This window comes from Anolis sagrei, chromosome 2 (assembly GCF_037176765.1).
Source record: "Anolis sagrei isolate rAnoSag1 chromosome 2, rAnoSag1.mat, whole genome shotgun sequence".
NCBI lineage: Eukaryota > Metazoa > Chordata > Lepidosauria > Squamata > Dactyloidae > Anolis > Anolis sagrei.
This window is the reverse complement of record NC_090022.1, coordinates 262480877-262506937: the sequence shown is the minus strand read 5'-3', so window position 1 is coordinate 262506937 and position 26061 is coordinate 262480877. Positions and strand designations below refer to the sequence as shown.

The following is a 26061-nucleotide window of genomic DNA, read 5'->3' as shown; positions in this document are numbered from 1 at the left end:
CCATAAGAAACAAAGATGGCAGGGACCTAACAGAAGCTGAAGAGATCAAGAGAAGGTGGCGAGACTATACAGAAGATCTGTATAGGAAGGATAATAATATTGAGGATAGTTTTGACGGTGTGGTGAATGAATTAGAACCAGACATCCTGAGGAGTGAGGTTGAATGGGCCTTAAGAATCATTGCTAACAACAAGGCAGCAGGAGACGACGAGATCCCAGCTGAACTGTTTAAAATCTTAAAAGAGGATGCTGTCAAGGTGATGCATGCCATATGCCAGCAAATATGGAAAACACAAGAATGGCCATCAGACTGGAAAAAAATCAACTTATATCCCCATACCAAAAAAGGGAAATGCTAAAGATTGCTCAAACTTTTGTACAGTGGCCCTTATTTCTCATGCTAGTAAGGTAATGCTCAAGATCCTGCAAGGAAGACTCCAGCAATACGTGGAGCGAGAGTTGCCAGATGTACAAGATGGGTTTAGAAAAGGCAGAGGAACGAGAGAGCAAATTGCCAATATCCGCTGGATAATGGAGAAAGACAGGTTTCTTTAGAAAATAGAAAACATCTATTTCTGTTTTATTGACTATTCTAAAGCCTTTGACTGCGTGGATCATAATAAATTGTGGCAAGTTCTTGGTAGCATGGGGATACCAAATCACCTTATCTCTCTCCTGAGAAATCTGTATAAGGACCAAGTAGCAACAGTCAGAAATGACCACGGAACAACAGACTGGTTCAAGATTGGGAAAGGCGTACGGCAGAGTTGTATACTCTCACCCAACCTATTCAACTTGTATGCAGAACACGTCATGCAATGTGCGGGGCTTGATGAATGCAAAGCTGGGGTGAAAATTGCTGGAAGAAACATTAACAACCTCAGATATACAGATGACACCACTTTGATGGCTGAAAGCAAGGAGCTGAGGAGCCTTCTAATCAAGGTAAAATAAGAAAGTTCAAAAGCTGGGTTGCAGTTAAACATTAAAAAAACAAGATTATGGCAACCAGACTGATTGATAACTGGGAAATAGAGGGAGAAAACGTGGAGGCAGTGACAGACTTTGTATTTCTAGGTGCAAAGATTACTGCAGACGCAGACTGCAGCCAGGAAATCAGAAGACGCTTACTTCTGGGGAGGAGTTCAATGACCAATCTTGATAAAATAGTGAGGAGTAGAGACATCACACTGGCAACGAAACTCTGCATAGTTAAAGCAATCTGTAGTAACCTACAGATGTGAGAGTTGGACCATAGGGAAGGTTGAGCAAAGGAAGATAGATGCTTTTGAACTGTGGTGTTGGAGGAAAGTTCTGAGAGTGCGTTGGACCGTGAGAAGATCCAACCAGTCCATACTTCAGGAAATAAAGCCCGACTTCTCATTGGAAGGAAGGAAATTAGAGGCAAAGATGAAGTATTTTGGCCACATAATGAGAAGACAGAAAAGCTTAGAGAAGATAATTATGCTGGGGGAAATTGAAGGAAAAAGGAAGAGGGGCTGACCAAGGGCAAGATGGATGGATGGTATCTTTAAAATGACTGGTTTGACCTTGAAGGAGCTGGGGGTGGTGATGGCCGACAGGGAGCTCTGGCGTGGGCTAGTCTATGAGGTCACGAAGAGTCAGAAATTACGTAATGAATGAACAACAACAGAATTGGACACATTAATGACATATTATGGTAAATTAAGTGCCTAAGTCACACTAAGTGGAGAAGCAGGTGACCAACTAAATGAAGCCAACCTCAACATAAAATATGATTGCTGATGACTTGGGAGCAGACATTTAAAACAAGTTCAAACTCATCTAGATGCAGATGATGGAGGGGGGGGGGGGGAATAACACAGCTAATGGTCAAAACAAATTAAGCAGACTTCAGTCAAAGAAAAGTCTTCCAACAGTGAATGCATTACTTTGAGAAAAATCTGTATTAGGTGCAACAAGCATAGTAGCATTGCTGCCCAGCCCTGTACGAAATAGTGGAGATAGATTTGCAAATACTGAAGACATCTTTATTGTGAAATTATCCTTCTTCGCTTACAATCTGAGCCTCGGAATTGGGTGGTGGTGATTCCGGACTTTGCTTCCTCTTTGCAACCTCCCCACATTGCCTCATTGTTTCTTCCCTTTTTTTCTTTATTTTTAAATGGTAAGGCAGAATGGCTTTTAACTGGCAGGACCAGGAGCCACCAGCCTCAAAGCACCCTTTATCTCAATCCATATGAATTAAATCAGCACAATTGTTCAAGCATTTTCTTAGCACAGTATAGTCAGCCTTCCACATTAACTGGAGTTAGGGGCACAGGACCCCCACAGAAGTGGAAAATGGAAAATAATAGCATTGCTTGTTTGTTTGTTTTCCGTGAAAAACATCTTTAGGAATATCTGTTTTCTCCAGCATGACTCTATGGTCAAATTTTCCTGGTGTTATTCTAGGAATCCTTAGATTTTCCAGTATGACTTTTATGATCAACTTTTGACAGAAGTAGACCATAGCATTGTACTGGAGAACCTAGAGATAGCACTGGAAACAAATCTGTGAGTAAGCCAATCTACAAATGAGGAGTGTCGATTGCATCATCTTGCATAACATCATTTTGTACCCGAGAGTTATATTAGTGGCTACTGGAGTGCCACAGGATTCTGTCCTGGGCCGGGTGCTGTTCAACATCTTTCTTAATGACTTAGATGAAGGTTTAGAGGGTATGATTGTCAAGTTTGCAAATGACACTGAATTGGGAGGGATAACTGATACTCCAGAAGACACGAACAGAATTCAAAATGACCTTAAGCAGTTTTAGAGCTGGGCCAAAACTAACAAAATGAATTTCAACAAGGACAAATGTAAAATACTCCACTTTGGCAGAAAATAAAATAAAATGCACAGATATAGAATGGGTGATGCTTGGCTCAACAATAGTCCATATGAGAAAGATTTTGGAGTTTTCATGGACAACAAATTGAATATAAGCCAACAGTGTGATTCAGCAGCTAAAAAAAGCTAACTGGAATTTGTGCTGCGTCAAAAGGAGTATAGTGTCCACATCAAGGGAAATCATGGTGCCTCTCTATTCTGCTTTGGTTAGACCCCACCAATCAATTCTAGACACCACAGTTCAAAGGAAATACTGACAAGATGGAAGGTGTCCAGAGGAGGGCAACTAAAATGCTCAAAGATCTAGTGATCATGCTCTATGAGGAGCACCTCAAAAAACTAGGTATTTTTAGCCTGCGGAAGAGAAGTTTGAGAGAAGACATGATATCCATGTATAAATATGTGAAAAGATGTCATAAGGAAGAGGGAGCAGGCTTGTTTTCTGCTGCCTTGGAAACTAGAACTCGGAGCAATAGGTTCAAATTACAGGAAAGGAGATTTCCACTTAATCATAAGAGATATTAAGGGTCTCAAGATATTAAGGGCCCCTGGTGGCGCAGTGAGTTAAACTCTTGTGCCAGCAGGACTGAAGACCAACAGGTTGCAGGTTCAAATCTTGGGAGAGTGCAAATGAGCTCCCTCTGCCAGCTCCAGCTCCCTACACAGGAACATGAGAGAAGCCTCCCATGAGGATGGTAAAATATCAAAAACATCAGGGCATCCCCTAGGCAACATCCTTGCAGACAGCCAATTCTCTCACATCAGAAGCAACTTGAAGTTTCCTAAGTCGCTCCCGATACGAAAAAAAGAAGAAGAAATATTCAGCAGTGGAACTCTTTGCTAAAATAACTCGCTGATAAAATAAGCAACAGAACTCCTGCCCCTTTAATAGTTGTGCAGAAGAAGTAACTTCAGCAGCTTCTGCTTACAAACAACAACACCTGTCTCTTAATTCACCTGGGAGAAAGGTGAGCTGAGACTGGTTCCTGCTGCAAGCACTGACTGGAAACATTCAACATAGCATTTAAGCCAGGAGCAGAATAATATTGGAGGATATGGTTGTGACACCTGGGTTTCATCTGGCTTGCAACGGGATGTGTCTGGGGAATGTAGACCCTCCTCACTGCACTTCTATTCTCCTTTCCTGCATCAGCATATGTAAGGTAGAATTATATGAGTGAAAATGTACAACCTGTTACTTAGGGTAAGCTAGTTGTTTCCCACCTATTAAAATGAAATAGCTAAAGTCACCAAATCCAGTCTGATCTTGAAAGCAAAGCAGAGTCAGCCTTGGTTAGTACTTATGTAGGAGACTGCCAACAAATGGCAGGTGCTGTAAGCTATATTTCAAATGAATGAACTGGAAAAACCACCTCTTAATATTCCTAAGAAAACCCTATGAAAAATAATGTGGCTGCCATAAGTTGACAAGTGAGTTGAAGGTACTACACGCACGCGCGCACACACACACACACACACACACACACACACACAAAGGATAAGTCCCCCCACGGCTTTCATAATAAAGGAGGATGTTTCTCCGGAACAGGTTTTTAAAAGACTTTTACAGTGGAATGTCTTGTTATGTGCACATGAAAGCACTGACGTCCCATGCTGTGCTTCCATGTTTCTCTTACAGAAGCTTTATTTTCAATAGTCTGTGCAATGCAAAGCAGCCTTTGGAACCTCTTGGAGTTCTAGATAGGCCTTTCCTTGTTAGAAGGCATCAAACAAAATCAGATTGGATTGTCTCAAAGCCCCATCCTTCTCTTGGACTCTAATTTGGGCTCAGTTTCTCCTTGAACCTTCAAACTAGAGGTGGCCAATATTTTCAGCCCAACAGCCAAATAGGATGCATGCAAGCGTCTCAGGAGCCAAAATCCTTTCAAAAAGACAGTGTTTTATCATGCTAGTCACCTTTGTTCACCTTTCACCTTTCCTGATCTGGAAAGCAAGAAGCAGGAATTAAAGTAAACTGATCTGTAGCTCATGGTGCATCTACACTATAGAATCAATGCAGTTTGGCACCACTTTAACTGTTGTGGCTCAATGCTATGGAATCTTGGGAGTTGTGGTTTGGTGTGGCATCAGTGCTCTTTGGCAGAGAAGGCTAAAAACATTGTAAAACTACAGCTACTATTATTCCCTAGCATTGAGCCACAGCAGTTAGTGTCAAATTGCCTAAATTCTACAGTGTAGTTGTACTCTCAGTCAGGATCTTCTCTCTCTTATCGCCAACTTTCCCAGTCTTGTAAAGAGGGGAAAGAAGCAACATTATCTGCTGACTAAGTTCTGTTCTTACAGTGGTTCTCACATGTGGGTCCCCAGATGTTTCAGCCTTCAACTCCCAGAAATCCTAATAGCTGGTAAACTGGCTGGGATTTCAGGGAGTTGTAGGCCAAAACACCTGGGGACCCATAGGTTGGAAACCACGGCTCTATAACTTCTCCTTGTTCCAGTTGGACCATCTTTGAAAACTTTTATGGGATAAATTTAGACCAGGAAAGTTTCCCACCTGTGATTTATACCTGGGTGGGAAATCATGAAAGAATATGAGAGGCGCATTATAGTCTTCCAGAAGAACATGGAGAGTTGCACCCCATCATACCCACCTCCACAAAACAAAAACCAATTATGTCTCCAAATGTCGTATGGGGAAAGGAGGGGCACTTTCAATATGCTTTGGGCACCCCTTAATTATATTAGGTCCAGGAGAGCCCCCTTTTAGCCACAAGAAATCACCGGAAGTCCGTTCCCATTTCATAAAAGTCTTCTCTTGGGCCAAAATTAGCCGATCGTGATTTCCCAACATAGTGAATATGTCTTCACAAACCTTAGGGAGCATTCTTCTTGAAGAGTTGTACCAAAGAAAAAGGATCTCTGAGGTGCTAGAAACCTCAAATTGTGTAGAAATGATCTTTCACACCCTAAAGGGGAGCATTTTGGAGCAAAGTAAAACTGAGCATAATTTTTTTTCAACTGCCATAGTTCCATTATATACCTTTTTTGACCAGGGATCACCCTCCAGCATTAGTACCAAAAGGGTTACGAATCAGTTTTTGGTCAACTTTAGATTTGGTTGGGTTATTCGGGGTGCTGATTCTGAAAATCACATTGGATAGATCTCATCAGCTCTAGTTTCTGATACAGAACATATGCCATCCAGTAGTTGCCATCTGCTCGCTCACAGAAAACCATATTAAATAATCTACAGCTAATGTGGTAGTAGTAATCTTTCATGGGTAGTCAGCCTCTCCCCTCCTGACATCATCTTTGTCTCAGCACTATAAGAGGGTTTCACGAGACCAGTCACTCGTTGCCATATAGTTTCAAGGGAACAGTGAGGCTGTAGACTGTATTTTCATTCTTGGGGACTACTGGTAGTCCACGGACCACAGGCTGGGAACCACTGCATTACATGGAATCCTGGGATATATAGCATTGGGAATGACTTTGAATTCTCTTGAGCCCCCTGAATTCCATCACTGGTTTTCTAGCAAAGAATTGTGATTCACTTGGAAATCTGTAAATCCCAGGATTCCATATGATGGGGCCATGTTAATTAACGTAGGGTTAAATTGCTATAATTTGCAGTGTGGACACACTGCAATGGTTACTGGGAAAACAGGCTCAGCTTCTACTCTTCTGATACCTTGCTAATTGTTAAACATTTAAAGTTTTTCTGGTTTGTTATAGAACCTTCAGCTCCAAATTGAGTCGGGTGTTTTAGCTCCAAACTTACCCTTCAAGGGTTCTTACTTTCATTTTAGGAAGTATTCAATCTGCTTGATGTTGACAGAAATGAAGTGTCCTATGTTAATCAGACCTAGAACTCCTTACTTTCAAAAAATCCATTTGATTACCATATTTGACTTCGGTTCATCCAATTTCACCTCTATCGCTGGTTTCTTTAATATTTATTTAATTATGCATTTATTATAAAAAGCATTTATATTTCACCCTTCTCACCCGGAAGGGGACTCAGGGTGGAGTGCCACATAAATACAGCAAACATTAAATGCCAGAGTAAAACAAACTATAAATATACAGAAACATTAAAATCAGTTGTAGCCACTTTAAATTCAAATTGTTAATATAGGCAGCTTTGGATAGCATAGGGAAGGGTTAACTCCCATGTGGTGTTTGTGTTGTCTGTTCAGAAGATTTTCCCTCACTTTCTGTCCCTGTGAGAAATGGATTTTGAAAGATTTGGCTTGTTGTGGAAACAAGGATCGATGATAAAACACCTTTTCCCCCATGATAACTCTTTCAGGAGTGCATTCCCTTCCTGCGGTAAATTTCTCTCCCTTCCTGTTCTCACCCCATTCTTAACTATGAGTAGTTTGTAAGTCGGATGTTTGTAACTCTCGGATTGTCAGTACCAGCATTGGCAGTCTTTATACCAGCCTCCTCGCTTTCAGACCATCCAAGTTGGCATCTTCCATTATTTCAGGCAATGTTGATATCGACTGTAGCTCCTAGCACCGTTCCACTGTCTGTGTTGCCATCATCATGCCAATAGCAATCACTAGGCAATATGATACTGATCACCTTGTAATTTATTTTAGTAATGTTAATCATGGTATAAAACTGTACAAGCTATAGTAGAATTTGATGAAAAGGATTATAGTTCATGAAAGCCATCATGATTTTATCACAGGATTGTCATATTTGTCTAGTTATCCAAAATCCCCAAACTGCCCCCAAAATCAGTAAAGTTGTGGACTAGGTTTTTTAATAGTATTTTTTATTAACAAGCTTTAATTACTTATTTCAAAGCATCTAACATACTACAATTGTCTCATTACATCATCTATTCCCAGATCTATTCTCCCCCTCCCCCACCCTATAATTCCCATAGTATTATGAACAATCAGCTGTCAATTCCATTACTTCTTCCAATTTCGTCCATTACATATAATTATTGTAATATATTTCTGAATTGTTTATTCAATCTTTCTTGGCCATTTGGTAGTTTGAATTCGCCTTCTTTTATTTCTCCTTTTGATAATCTTAATGTACATGATAACTTTTCTGATAAGGCTTTGGCTCATATCCTGTTTAACTAATTCTTTATTGACAAATTCTCTAGCTTTTTCCACGTTCTGACTATTTTGAGACTTGCAGCCCATAATATGAATAATACAAGATTTTTATATATCAAACCCTTATTCTTACTTTAAAATACAGAAATAATTGGTAGAATTCCCTTGAAATGTATTGTTTTCCCCCGCTATTTGGCTTATCCATTATAGAACTTTATCTCATAATTTTTGAACTTTTCAACATGTTAGCCACATGTGATTCCAGTTGTGGACTAGTGAATGTTCACTTGTTGCTCGGGTCCAGGCTACTTGACCAATCGCATCTCCTCTTACAAACCAGCCCTACTCTCAGTCCCACCCCCATCCCAAGCACAGTTGATGTGAACGAGAGAGAAGGCATTCTCCGTGGTCACCCCCTACCTCTGGAACTCCCTCCCTAAAGAAATAAAGCTGGCCCCCTCCCTCCTCTCCTCTCCTTTCAAAAACAACTGAAAACCTACTTTTTCTCACTGTCATATGGAGAGGATGAGGATTAGATGGTTGAGAGATCATTGTCGGGCCTCTGGTTGAAAACTATTTGTATTTGGGTTTCCTGGTCCACACCAGCCCAATGACTTCATTTGACTACATTACCAACCCACACCATTTTTGTGCACCCTTGCTGGCTATTGTACACTAATGTAGATGTTTTGTTTAGATTTATGTTATTATATAATTTTTTTGGACTACAGGTAGCTTAATTTATTGATGTCAGGTTTAATTTACTGATGTTAGGTTTTAAATTTGAACTTAGGCTTTAATGTTACTTTTATATGTGGGGGTTTCTGGGCTTTTATGTTAGTATCATGTGTTTTATGTGGGCATTTAATGTTTGCCATTGTTATGTTGGAATCCGCCCAGTCCCCTTTTGAAGATAGGGCCGAATACAATGAAGTTACTATTATTGTTGTTGTCATTATTGTTGTTGTTGTTTTACTGACACAAAAACACAGTATGTCACAGCAAACAAGATATATATGCTGGATTTCATATCACAAAATCATAAGTCGAACACTTCCCAAGTGTCTAGGACTGTGTGATGTATTTTCGAATGATGCACGCAGATTCAAATAAGGAGGCCTTTTGTAGTTGGCAGATCGTGATTTTGTTAATGTTTATTGTTTCCAAATTCCGGCTGAGGTCCTTTGGCATGGCACCCAGTGTGCCGATGACCACTGAGATATAATAATAATAATAATAATAATAATAATAATAATAATAATAATGACAACAACAATTATTATTATTACATTGCTGCATTTATACACTATTTAAAAGCAAAGTAATATGTTGAAATTGGCTGAAAAATAAAACATACCAAATGAAGAAGAGTATCCAACAGTTTGACAGGCACAGAGTTGTTTTAAAAAAGAAAAGGCAGATGCTTTTTTAAAAGTAAAAGACATTCGACTAATTGACAGAATATTGTACTATGTATTGTTAAAGGCTTTCCTGGCCAAAATCACTGGGTTACTGTGAGTTTTCTAGTCCGTATGGCCGTGTTCCAGAAGCATTTTCTGTAAAAGTACTATGGTTTCTTTCTAAATCATCTTGACCTTTTTTGTAATGTCATAAATTCAAAGATGAAACTGCTTATTTTGAAAAGTAATCAAATGGTTGAGTGATTTATTCTGAATTTAATAAATTGTTCTCAGCCAGGCTGAAAATCTTGTTCACTAAGCTGCATTCTTCACATACCATATTAACAGTATGAGACATATTTGGTTGTACACCCAAGAAATGCACGCCCTTTCTTTGCAAATCCCAATGCTACTTTTTTGAGAAAGTGTTCTTATTCTCTTTTCACATTTAATATGCACTGTTTTACCATTTGGGATATCTGTTCTCCACCTCCATGCACAACATCAATATAGGATCCACACCACTAGCCACAAGCAAACAACATGCTCCTTTTTGATACAAAATAATGCTGCTCTCTATGCCACTCATTTCTTCCAAATTCCTATTTGTCTCATGTTTTGCACTCTTCTTGGTTTGCCTGACCATGTTCTACTTTGATCCTTTTTTTTGTCATGTCAGGAACAACTTGAGAAACTGCAAGTTGCTTCTGGTGTGAGATAATTGGCTGTCTGCAAGGGTGTTGTCCCTTGGATGCCCAGATGTTTTGATGCTTTACCATCCTTGTGGGAGGCTCCTCTCATGTCCCTGCATGGGGAGCTGGAGCTGACAGAGGGAGCTCATCTACACTTTCCCCAAATTCGAACCTCCGACCTGTCAGTCTTTAGTCCTGCCGGCACAAGAGTTTAACCCTTTGCACCACCAGAGAGCTCCTACTTTGACCCTTTCTCTTGTTGTAGAACTACTACTTTTCCATTACAAAAATAGTTCTTTTTTACTCAGTTCTCACAGAAAAGTGGCTTTCTCTTCTGACTCCTGAACATCCCAAAATAATGAGTGTTGTCTCCTTGGCAAGTGATGGAAGGAAGTAGAAAATATTGGCTCCCTGCTTTCCAAGGTTATTCTGAATTTTCCTTCTGAATCTCCATTTTCTCTCACACATTTTCCAGCTGTCTTAAACGTAAAATCAGTACTTAGTTTATTTTCACAATATAGTTAATATGGCCATCACTGCTATTACTTCTTCCTCTCACAGGACATTCTCTTCTGAGTTCCATCTTTAGACTATTGCTTCTGCCAGTCTGGATTTTATGATGTCTACCTTCTTTTTGAGTTCAAGTTCACATTTTTATATCAATAATTGTTGTTTATGTGTATTTTTACACACTTATAGATTTGTTATGTAATTGACCTTCAGGAGTCTTGCCAAGAGATGGACTATTAATACAGTACATAAACAAATACCGTTTCTGCTTAATGTCCAGGCTTCCCAGAAACTGTAAACTGAGAAATGCAGGGAGGGATGTAGGAGTGGAAGAATTATGTGCCAACCATAAAAAAAATCAAGAGGCACTTGGAGGGCATTTATTCCCACCCACCTCTTTTATGTCAGAGGTCATTGGATGAGACAGTCTAGCACCTTGGGCAACACTTAACATTTTGTGTCTTGCAGGTACCCGATCCAAAAAGCTCCTTCCCCCTCTCTAGGTATACACTTCTAGTGCAGCCAGTGAACTGTGAAAGCTAGTGTGGTTTTCACAATATCTTTCCAAGTTCGCTGATGAAACACTGTATGGTTTCACCCCTCCTTAAAGGAAAGGAGCTAATATCAAGGCAGATATTACCAGGATTGTATCAAATATTCTAGCCTGATCATTCAAGGACAGTTGTATTCTAAAATTGCATTCCTTATATTGCATCTATATATTGCATTTAGATATGCAGATGATACCACTTCGATGGGTGAAAGCGAGAAGGAGCTAAGGAGCCTTCTAACCAAGATGAAAGAAGAAAGTGAAAAAGCTGGGTTGCAGTTAAACATAAAAAAAACTCCTAAGATTATGACAACCAGACTGATAACTGGCAAATACAGGGAGAAAACGTGGAGGCAGTGATAGACGTCTAGGCACAAATATTACTGCAGATAGATTGCAGCCAGGAAACCAGAAGTTGTTTCCTTCTTGGGAGGAAAGCAATGACCAATCTCGATAAAATAGTGAAGAGTAGAGACATCACACTGGCAACGAAGTTAAATCAGTGCTATTCCCCATAGTAACCCGTGGATGCAAGAGCTGGACTATAAGGATGGCTGAGCAAAGGAAGTGGTGTGGTGTTAGAGGAAAATTCTGAGATTGCCTTGGACTGCAAGATGAAACCTGTCCATACTCCAGGAAATAATGCCAAACTGCTCACTGGAGGGAAGGATATTAAAAGGGAGAGATGAAATACTTTGGCCACATAATGAGGAGACAGGATAGCTTGGAGGAAATAATGATGCTGGGGAACATGGAAGGACAAAGGAAGAGGGGCTGGTCAAGATGGATGGATGTATCCTTGAAGTGACTGGCTTGACCTTGAAAGAGCTGGGGGTAGCGACAGCTGACAGAGAGCTCTGGCCTGGACTGCTCCATGAGGTCACAAAGAGTTGGAAATGTTAGGAATCAAGAGCTGTTAGGCTCAAAAATAACCCTCACTTGGGGATGATTCCACAAAAATATAGCAGAGTGCCAGAAGCATAGTTCAGAAGCGTACACGTAGAGAGCAAGGATTAGTTTCCATTCAGTAGGATATGTTTATTGAAGTAAAAAAGAAATCCATTCTGGATTAGAAAAGGTTCTTGGAGCTTACTAGCTTCAGTTAAGTATCTTCTAAGGAAAAGAAAAAAAAAAGGAAAAATAACAAAATAGCACCCATGAATCTACATCTAGCCTGGAGAATGGCAAGATGCCTCCTCACTCAAGAACAAAAGAAGAGAGACAAAGGCCAAAATGGAGAATTGACCACATGGCCTCACCAGGGCAATAAAAATACTGTTAAAGAGGAAATTATGTCTTCCCTGAAGCTATCACATTGCTAAGTATTATTGCTAAGACTACTGCAGATGCAGACTGTGGCCAGGAAATCAGAAGATGCTTACTTCTTGGGAGGAGAGCAATGTCCAATCTCGATAAAATAGTAAAGAGTAGAGACATCACACTGGCAACAAAGATCCGCCTAGTCAAAGCCATGGTATTCCCTGTAGTAACTTACGGATGTGAGAGCTGGACCTTAGTGAAGGCTGAGCGAAGGAAGATAGATGCCTTTGAACTGTGGTGCTGGAGGAAAGTTCTGAGAGTGCCTTGGACTGCGAGAAGATCCAACCAGTCCATCCTCCAGGAAATAAAGCCTGACTGCTCATTGGAGGGAAGGATACTAGAGACAAAGTTGAAGTACTTTGGCCACATCATGAGGAGACAGCAAAGCCTAGAGAAGACAATTATGCTGGGGAAAGTGGAAGGTAAAAGGAAGAGGGGCCGACCAAGGGCAAGATGGATGGATGGCATCCTTGAAGTGACGACTGACCTTGAAGGAGCTGGGGGTGGTGACGGCCAACAGGGAGCTCTGGCGTGGGCTGGTCCATGAGGTCACGAAGCGTCGGAGACGACTGAACGAATGAACAACAAGAAGTATTCAAAGGGGAGGAGATAGTGGCATGCAGGATGAGGAAGACAACCCCCCTTCTACGCCTCTTCTTGAGATAGGCATGCAAAGGGAACTTGGGGAAGGACTCCCTCATTCTAATCTGTCTAGGCTAACTACTCATTGAGGGGTGGAGGCTTCTGCAGTCAGGGATGAAACCTAACAGGAAATGACTCCATTGCCTGTAGTTATTCTTGAGGCATCTGATTAAATTTTTTATAATAATTTGTCTAGTTTTGTGTTCCTGCAACATTTTGGTTTGCAGACAAGTCGTTTTATTTAATTCACAGAGTGCATATATTTATTGTAATACACATTTTATTCACATCGTGAAGCCAAGTAAACCCAATTATGTTATTGCTCATTTGGTAGAGCAAGCAAACCACTGAATTTAATTTCCATTAGGTCGCCTCATTACACTTATATTTCATTTTCAGTTTTAACAATTATTATAGCTGAACATTACAAGAAATTTGTGGGCATTTCTGCAGCAGTAGTGCATATCCACACAGTGCCCCCAGACCAGTGGTTCTCAACCTTCCTAATGCCGCAACTCCTTAATACCGTTCCTCATGTTGTGGTGACCCCCAACCATAACATTATTTTTGTTACTACTTTCATAACTGTACATTTGCTACTATTATGAATCATAATGTAAATACCTGATATGCAGGATGCATTTTAATTCACTGGACCACTTTTGGCACAAATACCTAATATGCCCACATTTGAATACTGGTGAGGTTTGGGGGTGGGGGGATTGATTGTCATTTTGGAGTTTTAGTTGCTTGGATTTATAGTTCACCTACCATCAAAGAGCACGCTGAACTCCACCAACGATGGAATTGAACCAAATTTGGCACACAGAACTCCCATGACCAACAGAAAATACTAGAAGGGTTTGGTGGGCATTGACTTTGAGTATTGGAGTTGTAGTTCACCTACATCCAGAGAGTCAAGCTAGGATGGATCTGGACCAAACTTGGCACAAATACTCCATATGTCCAAATGTGGACACTGGTGGAGTTTGTGTAAAATAGACCTTGACATTTGGGAGTTGTAGTTACTGGAATTTATAGTTCACCTACAATCAGAGCGTTCTGAACTGCATCAACGACACCCTCAGGGATCCCAACCCCCAGGTTGAGAAATGATGCCCTAGACACAGAGGATGCAAGATTGGTTTGCATTAAGCCTAGTAAGGTGTATATGCGACAGTAATTTTGATTGTACTTTACTGTGAAAAAACCTTATTCATCCTCAGAATGTTTTCTAATGGCTTGGAGTATTTGTACTGGGAATGTCTTTTATTGACAGGAGGGCTCTATCTGATCCCGAAGATCAAAGAGAGGCAGGAGACAACAAAAGCCTCATGGCAGAGACTACCCCAAGGTGGAAAAGCCGTCAGTAAGTCTGGCAGAGCATGATCTGCTAGCAAACAGATCACTGGGGTTAGATCCAAAGCAGGAAAAGCGAGTACTAAATCTCTCTCTTGACAGCAGCTCGCTCTCTTTCCATCCAAGAGGCTTATATAGCCAACTATGGAAGAGATGGACGGTGGGAAGTATGAGGTCATGAGATAAGTTTACAACAGCAGCCCAGATCACCAAATGCCTTAATGGCACTCAAGGATAATCCTCAAGGGGATCTCAGCTGTAGAACTATTGGTAAAGGAATCTCTCATCACCATGCGATGCTAGAATAAAGCAAAATACCTTCTCTTCCTGTAAACTGACACTGCATCATCACCTAATTATTAGAAAAAAAACTTAACACATTTAGATGACTGATGCTCTATACTGGCCATGTAGATTGCAGAAGGGATGCTCTGGGTTTCTACCAAGCACTGCTGCCTATGTACCTGTTTTTCTTTCTTTGTGTCAGGTGCGACTTGAGAAAATTGCAAGTCGCTTCTGGTGTGAGAGATTGTCAGTCTGCAAGGACGCTGCCCAGGGGACCCCCGGCTGTTTGATGTTTTACCATCCTTGTGGGAGGCTTCTCTCATGTCCCTGCATGAGGAGCTGGAGCTGACAAAGGGAGCTCAACCCACTCTCCCCAGATTAAACATGCTGACCTGTCACTCAGCAGTCCTGCCGGCACAAGGGTTTAACCCATTGCATCACTCCAACATACCTGGTGCACTAATGCATTTGCTATGATTTGATGCAGCTATATGAAACTCCAAAAGATTGGATATGGGCAAACTTTGGCCCTCCGGGTGTTTTGGACTTCAACTCCCACAAATCTTAACAGCCTACCGGCGGTTAGGAATTGTGGGAGTTGAAGTTCAAAACACCCGGAGGGCCAAAGTTTGCCATGCCTGCTCTGAGTGCTACAAAATGGCATCCCAATGCACACAGAACAAGCACAAAAAGCAGTATGAAGTGCTAAAACTGCATAGCCAACAGCCTTTAGCTGTGAAATAACCTTTCTGAAATTTGTGGTTTTATTACTCACTGTTGTGGGTACTGCAATTTTTATGTGTTTTTTAAAAAAGTTATTTTGGTTTCCCGTGACAATGTTGGGAGGGAGGACTGGCAATTAAAATCTCTAAATTTTGAAGCTTTATTTGGATCAGACTGAACTAGACTGAATCAGGTTCCTTATCAAATTGGGACATCCTTGTCAGCCACCTTGAGTCCCCTCGGGTCGAGACAGGCAGGGTAGAAATGAAGTAAATAATAATTGTAAGCTATATGATGACATGATTTGTGTCATGAATATCTGAGGAGTACAAATTGTAACAGTCTTTAGGAAAACCCAGACATTGTTTTCAAATAAAATGCCTGAAATACAGGCAAGATTATTGCCTCAGCTGCCGCAATGCCCCACTAAAATGATCAAGGGTCTGGTGAACAAGCCCTATGAGCAGTGGCTTAAAGAGCAGGACATGTTTAGCCTTCAGAAGAGAAGGCTGAGAGGAGACACAATGGCCATATATAAATATGTGAGGGGAAGTCATAGGGATGAGGGAGCAAGCTTGTTTTCTGCTGCCTTGGAGACTAGGACATGGAACAATGGCTTTCCTGTGTGGACGTGTAACTACAGGAAAGGAGATTCCACCTGAACATGAGGAAGAACTTCCTAACTGTGAGAGATGTTCAGCAGTGGAACTCTCTGCCCCGGAGGCTCCTTCTTTGGAGGCTTTTAAGCAGAGGTTGGATGACATCTGTAAGGGGTGCTTTGAATGTGATTTTCCTGCTTCTTGGCAGTGGTTTGGACTGGATGGCCCACGAGGTCTCTTCCAACTCAAGGATTCTATGATTCTATGACTTCTATGTGTGATTGAGTTAACAACAAACCAAAATTCTTGAATGAGGTCCTCCTCTTTCCATTAAGAATCAGAGTGCAGTGTCTATATTGAAACAAATTTTATTAACATAGTCAAGCAAGTGATTAACATTCACGTCTATTGTCACATCATACAAATGTAAATACAAAATTACTACATTACAATATATATTCTCTGCATGATCCAAAATATTTGGTGGCCCCAAAAAACTCTTTAGAATTCAGCAGCTTATCAAAAAAATCAAAACCATGTTCTATTTTAAATGAAGTTGTGTTAGCAGAGGCAGACAAGAAAAAAAATCAAAGTAAAGCAGGTTGAAGGATATGTTTGAAGGGAATATTCTAACACAGAAAAACACATCCAATTTAAAGCTTTCAAGCAAAACGCACACAACCTAAGTTGTCAGCAGAAAGATCTGGCCATTTTGCTACTTCAACTATTGTTATTACATCCAACTCTAGTACATTTTAAGATAAGCAAGAGTTAAATGGGAGAACAACTCTTGATTATCTTTAGATATAGGTGGGCACAAAAAGAAAGAGTGCTTTAATTTTTTTTTGGAAAGAACACTTTTAAAAGGTTATTAAGGATTTCATTGTACATCAACCTGAAAAAGAGCAGTTAAATGAACTGACATGTTGGAAGTAGAAGGGACAGAAAAGACATCAGTATCAAAGCCAATTTTCAATTTAACTGTTTTTTGAAAGTACATGTGTCCAGAAAAACAAAAGGAGTGGAGGTTTACTTCAATATAACCATTAAGAGTTTCCCTGTTATGCACTGATTTAACTCCATCTCTTAGGGACAATGTATGCCATTATTTCGGTTTCATTCCAGACAGCCTAACACTAAATTGGTTTGACAATTAAGTCCAAAGAGCAATGTTTGGCTACAGATATCATTCTGAATTGAACAGCATCTTCAGTCTGAGTTCAGTGTTGAGTAGAACTGCATTAAAATGTAAAAAAAAGTCTTCTCAAGACTGAAGCATCCCAGACTTCTCAATGTTTACACCATATATAATAAATATGTATGCAAACAGCAACTTTTAGGAGACAACTGCTCAGCATTCATTAACTTAGAGGAGCAGAGTGTCCGATCTTGATTGTGTTTACTGTCTAGGGATGCTCTACAAAGTGGTATTTTTGTTACGACTCTACATAGTACTCTAGAAAGGTATAGGCATTTATACAGGAAAATATATCAGAAATATTTATGCCAAGCCATAAATTGCTTTTAAAAAATCAGGAGCGTAACTTTATACCGCACAATATAAAGCACTCTTTATGGTGATTTTAGGTGCTATTTCGCACAGATGCATTCTTCTCTTAAGAAGAATGTTACACATCTTTATTTAATACATTCAATATGAATAAAATAGGTGACTTATATTGAAGCAAAGTCATTGCTGTCCCATAGTAAGTTAATTTAGGTATGAGAGTTTAAGACACTAGGCAGTTCCTATATGAAAGACAAACTGGTACACTTAAGACATATTAGAAGCCTCTTCTATCTAAACAAAAAAAGGGTACAAGAGTATTTACCTGAGATAAAACTAGTATGAATATTTCTTATTCAAACAACAGAAGTTTCAGCTTTGGAAATCTTCTTACACAAGTAGTATAAATCTAAATTACACAGTATTCATGTAGCTTAAGTAATTCATGCCAATGCTAAAGAAAAATGCATAATTATCACAGTGTGTATCAATAGTGTTTTATTACAAAACTAAAATTATTTCAATGTTTTTAAAAACATCTTGTTGGCTATGTATTCTAACACAACATTGTTCTATTCATGTTGCCATGACTGCACCCCTTTCTTTATGTGGCATGAAGCCAAGGCAACAATCCTAACTTGGAAGTGAGTCTCAATGAAGTGAACAGAACTGACATCAGAGTCAACCTCTCTAAGAACCAGGGTGCAAAGCGTTAGAGCTGACTTCTCCAAACTAGCAGCCTCCAGATACGTTAGACTACATCCTTCTGGAGTGGGCCAGGTTGAAGAACGCTGTCTTAGGACCTCACTCTTACAACTGGTGTGTACACCACCAATTCAGAAAAGAAAATTGAGCTTAAAAAATTTACAAAATGTATCTAGTCCCTTCAGACCAAAAGAAATGAAAGGAGACATTTTCCCTTAATTGTCGCAAAGGATACTATTAGAAAATCCTATTTGTATTGGACAAGCTCGACTGCAAAAGAGATGCATTTTAAACATTTTTAAAATACGCTTTCTGTTACCAACTTAGGTTGATCGGCAGTTTTGTTCACTGTTAGAATCCTTCAAAAGCAGGGGGCCTTGGACACGAAAACAAAGGCATATATAAAAAACAGTAAACACTGACCTCCTGAGGTTCCTACAACAAAATATTCAAGTAGAAAATCTACATCACTTAGCAGCGGCTATTTCTGTAGTTTAGCACACTAAGCACTTTATTCACGGTCATAAGGAGCAAATTTAGTAAGCCGTGCTTATAGCATGCCAAGAGGCAGAAAACACTGGAATGTAACAAAGACAAACTCACAATTCTACCAGTTATCAACATTCAGTCAACATTCAAGAACTGTCAAGACTACATGGAAAGAATTAAGATGCTTTATATATCCCATGATGCAATGTATTTGATTTACAACTGTTAGTGTTGTATCAGAGCTCTCCTTACCTCAAATTCTAACTGAAGTGGCTTCTGCAACTACATTATACCTTATTTAGTATGAATAAAGCATGAACTTATAAACAAGAAATCATTTCAAACTGCAATATTGCTTTTTTGTTACTTTTCTATGTGATCAGATTAGTCACAGTAAAACAGTCACATCCCTCTATATTAACCCATGTAATAAAATTGATTCTATTTATATAAGTGGTTACAATGTGCTAATCTTAAATGTTATCTGCAACTTAACAGTTCCAACTTTACAAGGGCCTAACAAATAATATACATTTTAAAGAACTCCAAAGAGAAAGATTGGGCTAATGCACTGTCCACAGAGAAATTAAATGTAAACCCTCATCTAAGGCAAGTCCCCACCCTGACTAAATATTCATTTCCTTGGGAATTTGTATTATTTATTTGATCAGAAAAAACTACAATTAAATGTTTTCAGCCAAAAGAAATGCAGTGGCTTCTCACACAATGAGTTAACAAGATTGCCACATGCAGTTTTGTTCCAGTGGATTGCATGATGTAGTAGCTATCAATTGCATTCTTTATAGGCTTTAATTCTGGACATGTATTAAAAATGTCACTTCCAAGCATACTGAAATCATTTAAATTTGCAAAAAAAAAAAAAAAAAAGGAAAAAAAAGGAATGTATAAGATTTGTGCATGCTCCCATGCATTAAACAAAAACCTGATTTTAGATTTTGTAAATTCACACTCATACAAGATTGAACTTCAGTGCAACAGCTAAATCATACAACCTTAAAAAGAACCAAATCATGCAAAGTCAGTCCCTACAAAAAACAGTTATCCAGTATTTGCTTTTTGCAATGCAAAAATGAGAAGCTAAAATGTAAGGCGGGTGTTATGGCTTTTTTTCTTGTCTTTTTTTTTTTTTTGCACAGATTATTTTTGCAGCACTTAAGAGAAAATGGAAAAGTGTGGCTTCAAGCTCTGACCAGCAGAGTTATTTACTCTCCATTTTCCTCTATCATCATGGGATACCCTATATGCATTATACATTAATCACAATTTTCACTTTTATAGTAACACAAAATCAAGTGTACCAGTTAGGTTTTCACATTCACAGTACATAAGAAAATACACATGGAAAGAAAAGTAAAGAGTTAACTTAACAAGGATTTATTCACAGGAATACACATGAGTAGAGGAAGGAGAACAAAAAAGGTAAACAAATGAAATGAAAAGGATCCAAACTAACTTTCACTCTGCAGCTTTGAACTTGCACCCTTGTGTGATTTCTCTCTAGGACACATAGGGCCACCAACATGCGCCGATATAGTGTAGATACCCTGCTTTACATCTACTAATTTAAGATCATGCTTTGCAAGGAAGGGGAGTGGGGAGAGGAGAAATAATAGATAATATGCTTGATGGGAATAAACACTGAAATGTAGCAATCATGTCATCAGTTTTCTACAATTGTCTTTACGCGCCGACTAACATTTACGTAGCCTTAAACAGGTCTTACCATGTAACTCATTTTAGGTTTGATAAAAATCACTAGTATAACCATGCAGAAAGCACATCACGCTGACGGCACAGAGGCAAAACTTTGCACAGCAATATCAGCTTTCCACATTGTGCAGGTTACACAATACAATATCAATCTTATTTCCTAAGAGATCCTAAAAAGATATTTCGAGGCCTAGTTGTAACTACAGTATTTGCTTTTTTTACCCTATACCCTTAATTAAAAAAAATAAAATTCACAGAACCTTAAAGGAATTTTAAATGCAGGGATATACTGAATTGGTAAACTGCAACACAAAACTGGCGCAACGGAAGTAAATGTATACCACTCTCACTCTTTGATGCAAGCATGCTACTTTCCCACTAAAAATACGCTCGACCACTATGATCCAAAATGCATGCCTGAACCTTAAACTGCACATTAAGAATTATGACTTAGTCTAGAAATTAAATCTAATGAAGTACAACCATCAAATCATATCCACTATCTTTTTAAGTTTTAATGTGAAAATTAAAGGTTCACCTTTCTTCTGAAATGTCCCTCCCCCCTCCCCCAAATGAAAAGGAGTGACTCATTTGGCATCTTGCAGGTTGCTTCATTTTGTTCGCACTAACTTGTATTACTTTATCATGGGGTGATTTAAATTTATACGCTGCAAGTACTTGCTCCTCATACCAGCAGCAAGCTTAATTTTAACTGTCCTAACTTCATTGGTTTAGTTCTTCATCAACATGCAATACCTAGGAATCCCATCAAGATGAAACAATGCAGAAACCCCTTGTTACAACACCTTTTACTGTCTGTAATCCTCATTCTTCGGTTTCCTTTATCACTTGAACACAATGTATTTTCCTCTTTATATATCCCTATGGTTCAATTTTATAGTTTTCATTTTGGTACAGTTCCCCGTAATATTGTAGAATGTGCTGTTGTGAATAGACTCTTTTTTTTTGCGCTTCTTCACATCCAGTGCAGAGTTGTAACAGGAGACAGATTTCCACCCACAAAAGCTCCAGATGTTAAAACATTTCCCAACATCGGCTTAATACAGTGACGGCAACACCTCCCTCCCGCCCCTCCCAGTAGGCTTGGGATTGTACTGTATTTCCTACTGGTTTACCCTTCCCCCCAGTAAAGGGTAACATTTTTTCCCTGGGTGCAGAGGCTCCCTCCTAGTCTTCCAGACTGAAGGACCTGAAAAAAAGTAAATAATTTATATGTTTAGTTTTCAGAAAGCAAGCAATTTAATGTAATACCATTATTGCTAAAAAAAAATAAATGTTGGGCATTCAACCCCACTCAAGCCTGCAATCCTCAATGAGAAGTTAGTTAGCATTAGAATAGTCTGAGGTTTTTCCTTCTCCCATGTCTCCTGAATGTCAGCTGGGAATTTATCTTTTTCATCTCTCTTCTCTTTTTTGCTCTCATTCTAATTGGTTGTTTAAAATTGATACTTTTCTACTGCAAGTTTTTTGAATCTGACTTCTGCCTTCTAAAGTGTATGCAGGGTATGTGCTGTGTGCTTTGAGCTCTCTCTCTGCTTGTGTGTCAGGAGACATGTAGTGATTGAGTTTTCCCTTTCTTGAAACCTTAGAAGAGATGGGTGTTAAGAGTAGCTCAGCCCTAGTTCTTGATTAAGAAATGCATTTATTGTTTATTGTTGTAAATAAACCTTTTGTGATTTTTTTAAAGATTGGACTCTGCATGTTTGCCTCCTAAGCTCTGATTTCTTTATAGCCACCTCACACAGCACCTCACGCTCTGTTCGCTAATGATGCTCAATTTTTGTATCGTGTTTGTTTTTGGATGCTCTGTTATAATTTAGGGTAGTTTTCCCCCAACAAACATAACATCAGAAGTGCAAAGTTACAATTAGTTCAGCACTTCCAGGAGAAGTTCACTGCACTGCAAGAAAGGTCTGCTTTCTTGCTTTGAGCTTTTTCTAAAAGCATGTCTACCAGTTTGCCTGGATAGTGAGCTCCTCTTCCAAAGCCAAATTAAACCTCATCAGAGAAACTGTAACTACCTAAAATGATCCTTCTTTGGCAAATGATTCTGTACGTTTAAATTACTCCTGGTTGAGGAACTCCAACTGAAATCTCATTCCATGGCCAGTTGCTTGTTTCAGGCAATAGGCTCAGGCAAACTACTAAACCACGAGTCACATAGATTTCTTACTCTTTTTGCTGCCCCAGCACAGTTCATGAAAGTATTTTCAGTGCTACCCTCTACTGACATTTGGATATAGATACAAGGCAAAATCCTTCTAGATTTTCTATAGTGTTCTGTTGAAAGGTGGAAAGTTAGGTTGGGGGCTGAAAGAGTCAAAACATAGGCAGGGCTGTTGCGGTTCTGATCTGTCTAATTGTGTGTAGAGCAGAAGGTCCAGTGATAGGAGGTGGAGTTATTTAACTTGTTACTCACTCTGAACAGTGATGATCTTAATCCCACGCAAGCAGGTAACCCTTGAGGGCACCTCTTAGCAGGACCCTCACAGAGGACACAGATTAAATGAAAATAAAATGGAATGGAGAAGAACAAGAGAGGAGTATCTGTTGGGAGTGTGTTTTGAGGGGGACCAAGAATAAAGGGAGGGGGAAAAGCTTTTTAGAGTTAGAAAGGAAGAGAAATAAAAACTGTTTAATGCTTTAAAAAACCACTGGAGAAACATCCATAAAGTAAGAGAAAGAATTAGCAGGAAGTTTCCTAAGGAGTATGCTCCCTCTTCCTCCTCAAGCGTAGATCAAAATTCCAGGCATCAGCAATAATGGATAACCCCCCTTCGCTGCTACAAAAACAAATCAATTTGAGGTCTAAGCAACTCATCCAGCACAGTGTAATCTCCCCAAATAGTTCCATGAAAAAAGTGAGAGATAAACAAAAACGCCACTAAGTGAGACTGGCTTGCTGGCCCTTGACAAACATACGAATGAACACGTGCTGATCTGAAGGGGAAGTGTAACGCTCTTGAGTTACAAAGCAATCAATAACCATAACAGTAAAAAAATTCTGTAACTGACTAGAAAGGAGGGGATGAGGACAACTTACCTCTAATTATGGTACTGCAGCTTGATTATACTAGGTTAAACTCCATAGTACGCTGCAAGGCGCTCTTTTAAGGGAACAGGAAACTGGTCAGAGAAACGCCTCCAATTTTCATCCCCAACTTGATTTTTAAATCCATGAAGAATCTGCAGGAGAGCAGAAAGTTATATATTTACTTCTAAGATAGACAATTGTTTCGAGCATAAATTGTGAAAATTACTCAAAAGAAGGCTTTACTGAAGGTACCACGTGAAAAAGTAGCCTATTAAATGACAATTTTCAAAGGAAAGACTGAACAACTTATCTCTGACTTGCTATTTAACATCATCATCATCATCATCATCACTTCTTCTATCCCCCGCTTTATCTTTCTTAAAAAGAGACCCAAAGTGACTTAGAGTAAAATATACAATATATAATTTAAAACCTAAAAGTATTACAAATGAACTTTCAATAACAACTGAAGTCTTGAGGAGAACAATCAACTTTATCTCCAACTGTGCCTTCTTGTTTCTCTCTTGGTACCATTATAGCATGAAACACAGCCATCTTATGTAGAGGGAAGTAATTGTTTGGCTCGAATCCTGTTGGGATACTATACTGGCATAAAAGCACTGCTCAAGTGATTGCACTTTCTTGTATAATTGTAGTCCCTAGTGAAGCTATGCAATACACAAACAACTCTTTCTCTCCTTACTGAATCAGTGAATGGTGGGTCAACTGATAATTGTGCAAAGAGATGAATTAAAGGCCTTGGAGTTGTTTGCAGAACTTGAGCAAATGAGAAATTCAGCATTAACTATGCTGGCAACTGTACGTATATACACGATGCAGGATTATATATGGGATTTTGATCTTCACATGCCTTAATAATCCTAACAGCTGTTCTACTGGTGAAAATCACAATGGATTTGCCATTAGTTATGAATCCTCAGCTACAGATTCTGTAGAGTAATTTCATACCAAAATATACACTGTACAGAGTATTATACTAATATGCATTTTTCCTTAAATCCTTAAGAACCTTTATTACCTTACAGAACATGTCCCGGAGATCTTCTTTTGGACTAATCCATGATGCAACAGCATCACAAAAAAATATAAAGTCCTATAAACGTTAACAAAATCGGGAAGTTAGAAACAGCTATTTGTAAGTAAACTGACACAATTGTAATAATCTCAGTAACAGATCTATATTATGCTTCAATTTCCAGAGGTCAGAAATAGAAGTTAACACCCACAAATCCTAATCTAGGAATCTATTTCAAAAAGAAAACAGTAGTTCTTCAAATGAAATCCTAGGTGTTTCAGATTGTAAAATAATTTACTATGAGACATGTCCATTTCTGGATTACTAGAAGCGCATTAACACCCATCACAATTATTTAAATCCAGATGAGAGTCTTGGCATGAGGGAGGTGTAATCCTTTGCAATCCCAATACAAATGATACCCCAAGTCCTGCTCTACACACACGTTAGTAGCTATGGAACAGAAATGGAAAAGGAAGATGCCCCATAATCCATCCCCCCCGGCTAACCATAGCTGCACTTAATAAGGGCACAAGTCAAGAAAAGGATGGAAAAGAAAGATAGCTTTCTTGAGCTTTCCTTTGTAACCACAGATTTTGTTATCCACAGGTGGGTCTTGGGAACCAAACACCACCGGATACCAGGGGCCACTGTACCTGTATGCCATGGTTCATAATTTGCAGAAGATATGTATGGTCAAGTCAACAGTAGTCTGCCCACCTGTATTACCATTGCACTATTTTTATCAGAAAATGGCCTGATCTTTTTGAAAAACCAATTCTTGTTACAAAGAGAGATATAGCCAGTCCTCCATATTTGCTACGGTTAGGGGCACAGGTCCCTTGTGAAAGTGAAATTTGTGGGGGAAAAAATTGCTATATTTTGTGTTTCTTGTCTGTTGATACTATACAAAACTCAATAATTGTAACTACTTGTTTACCCAACAACACCTCTCTAGGAATTTCTACATCCTCCATCATCATCATCATCATCATCATCAATAACAATTGCTTTTTCTCTCTAAAAAGGAGACTCAAAGAGGCTTAAAGTAAAAAAGTACAATACAATTTAAAACCTAAAAATATACAAACATCAAAATAGAATTAAATACTGACAGTATTAAAATAAACTGTTTAAACTCTTTAAAAACTGTTCATAGCTAAAACCACAGCACCCCCTGAATTGATCTTAAAAACCTTCTTTAAAAGCCTGCCTGAATGAAAAGGTTTTAGCCTGCTGCCAGAGGGGTAGGGAGAGGGCTATCTAGGCTTCCCTGGGTAGGCAGCTCCAGAGTCTAGGGGCGGCCACCAAGAAGGAAGGCGCACTCTCTCGTTCCCACCAACCAAGCTTGAGATGGAGGTGGGACCAAGAGAAGGGGCTCTCCTGAAGATCTCAGAGCCCAGGCAGGTTTGTACAAAGGGATTCAGTCAGCCAATTTCCCGGACCTGAGCCACCTGGGGCTTTAAAGGTCATAACCAGCACTTTTAGTTGTGCCCAGAAACAGACAGGCAGCCAGTGGAGCTGCTGCAACAGGGGAA

General features: G+C 39.3%; 1 protein-coding gene across 1 annotated transcript in view; it reads right to left on the bottom strand.

The window, feature by feature from the left end:
• Positions 1-16352: 16352 nt before the first annotated feature.
• The window catches only part of TNPO1 (transportin 1), a 44698-nt gene continuing 34989 nt past the window's right edge, over positions 16353-26061 (bottom strand). The window contains exons 22-24 of the mRNA XM_060761683.2: positions 24527-24601; positions 23497-23639; positions 16353-21642 (exon numbers count right to left, since the gene is read on the bottom strand). Of these exons, the coding sequence (XP_060617666.1) occupies positions 23532-23639; positions 24527-24601 (183 nt within the window). The 3' untranslated portion in view covers positions 16353-21642; positions 23497-23531. The remainder of the gene's footprint in view (positions 21643-23496; positions 23640-24526; positions 24602-26061) is intronic.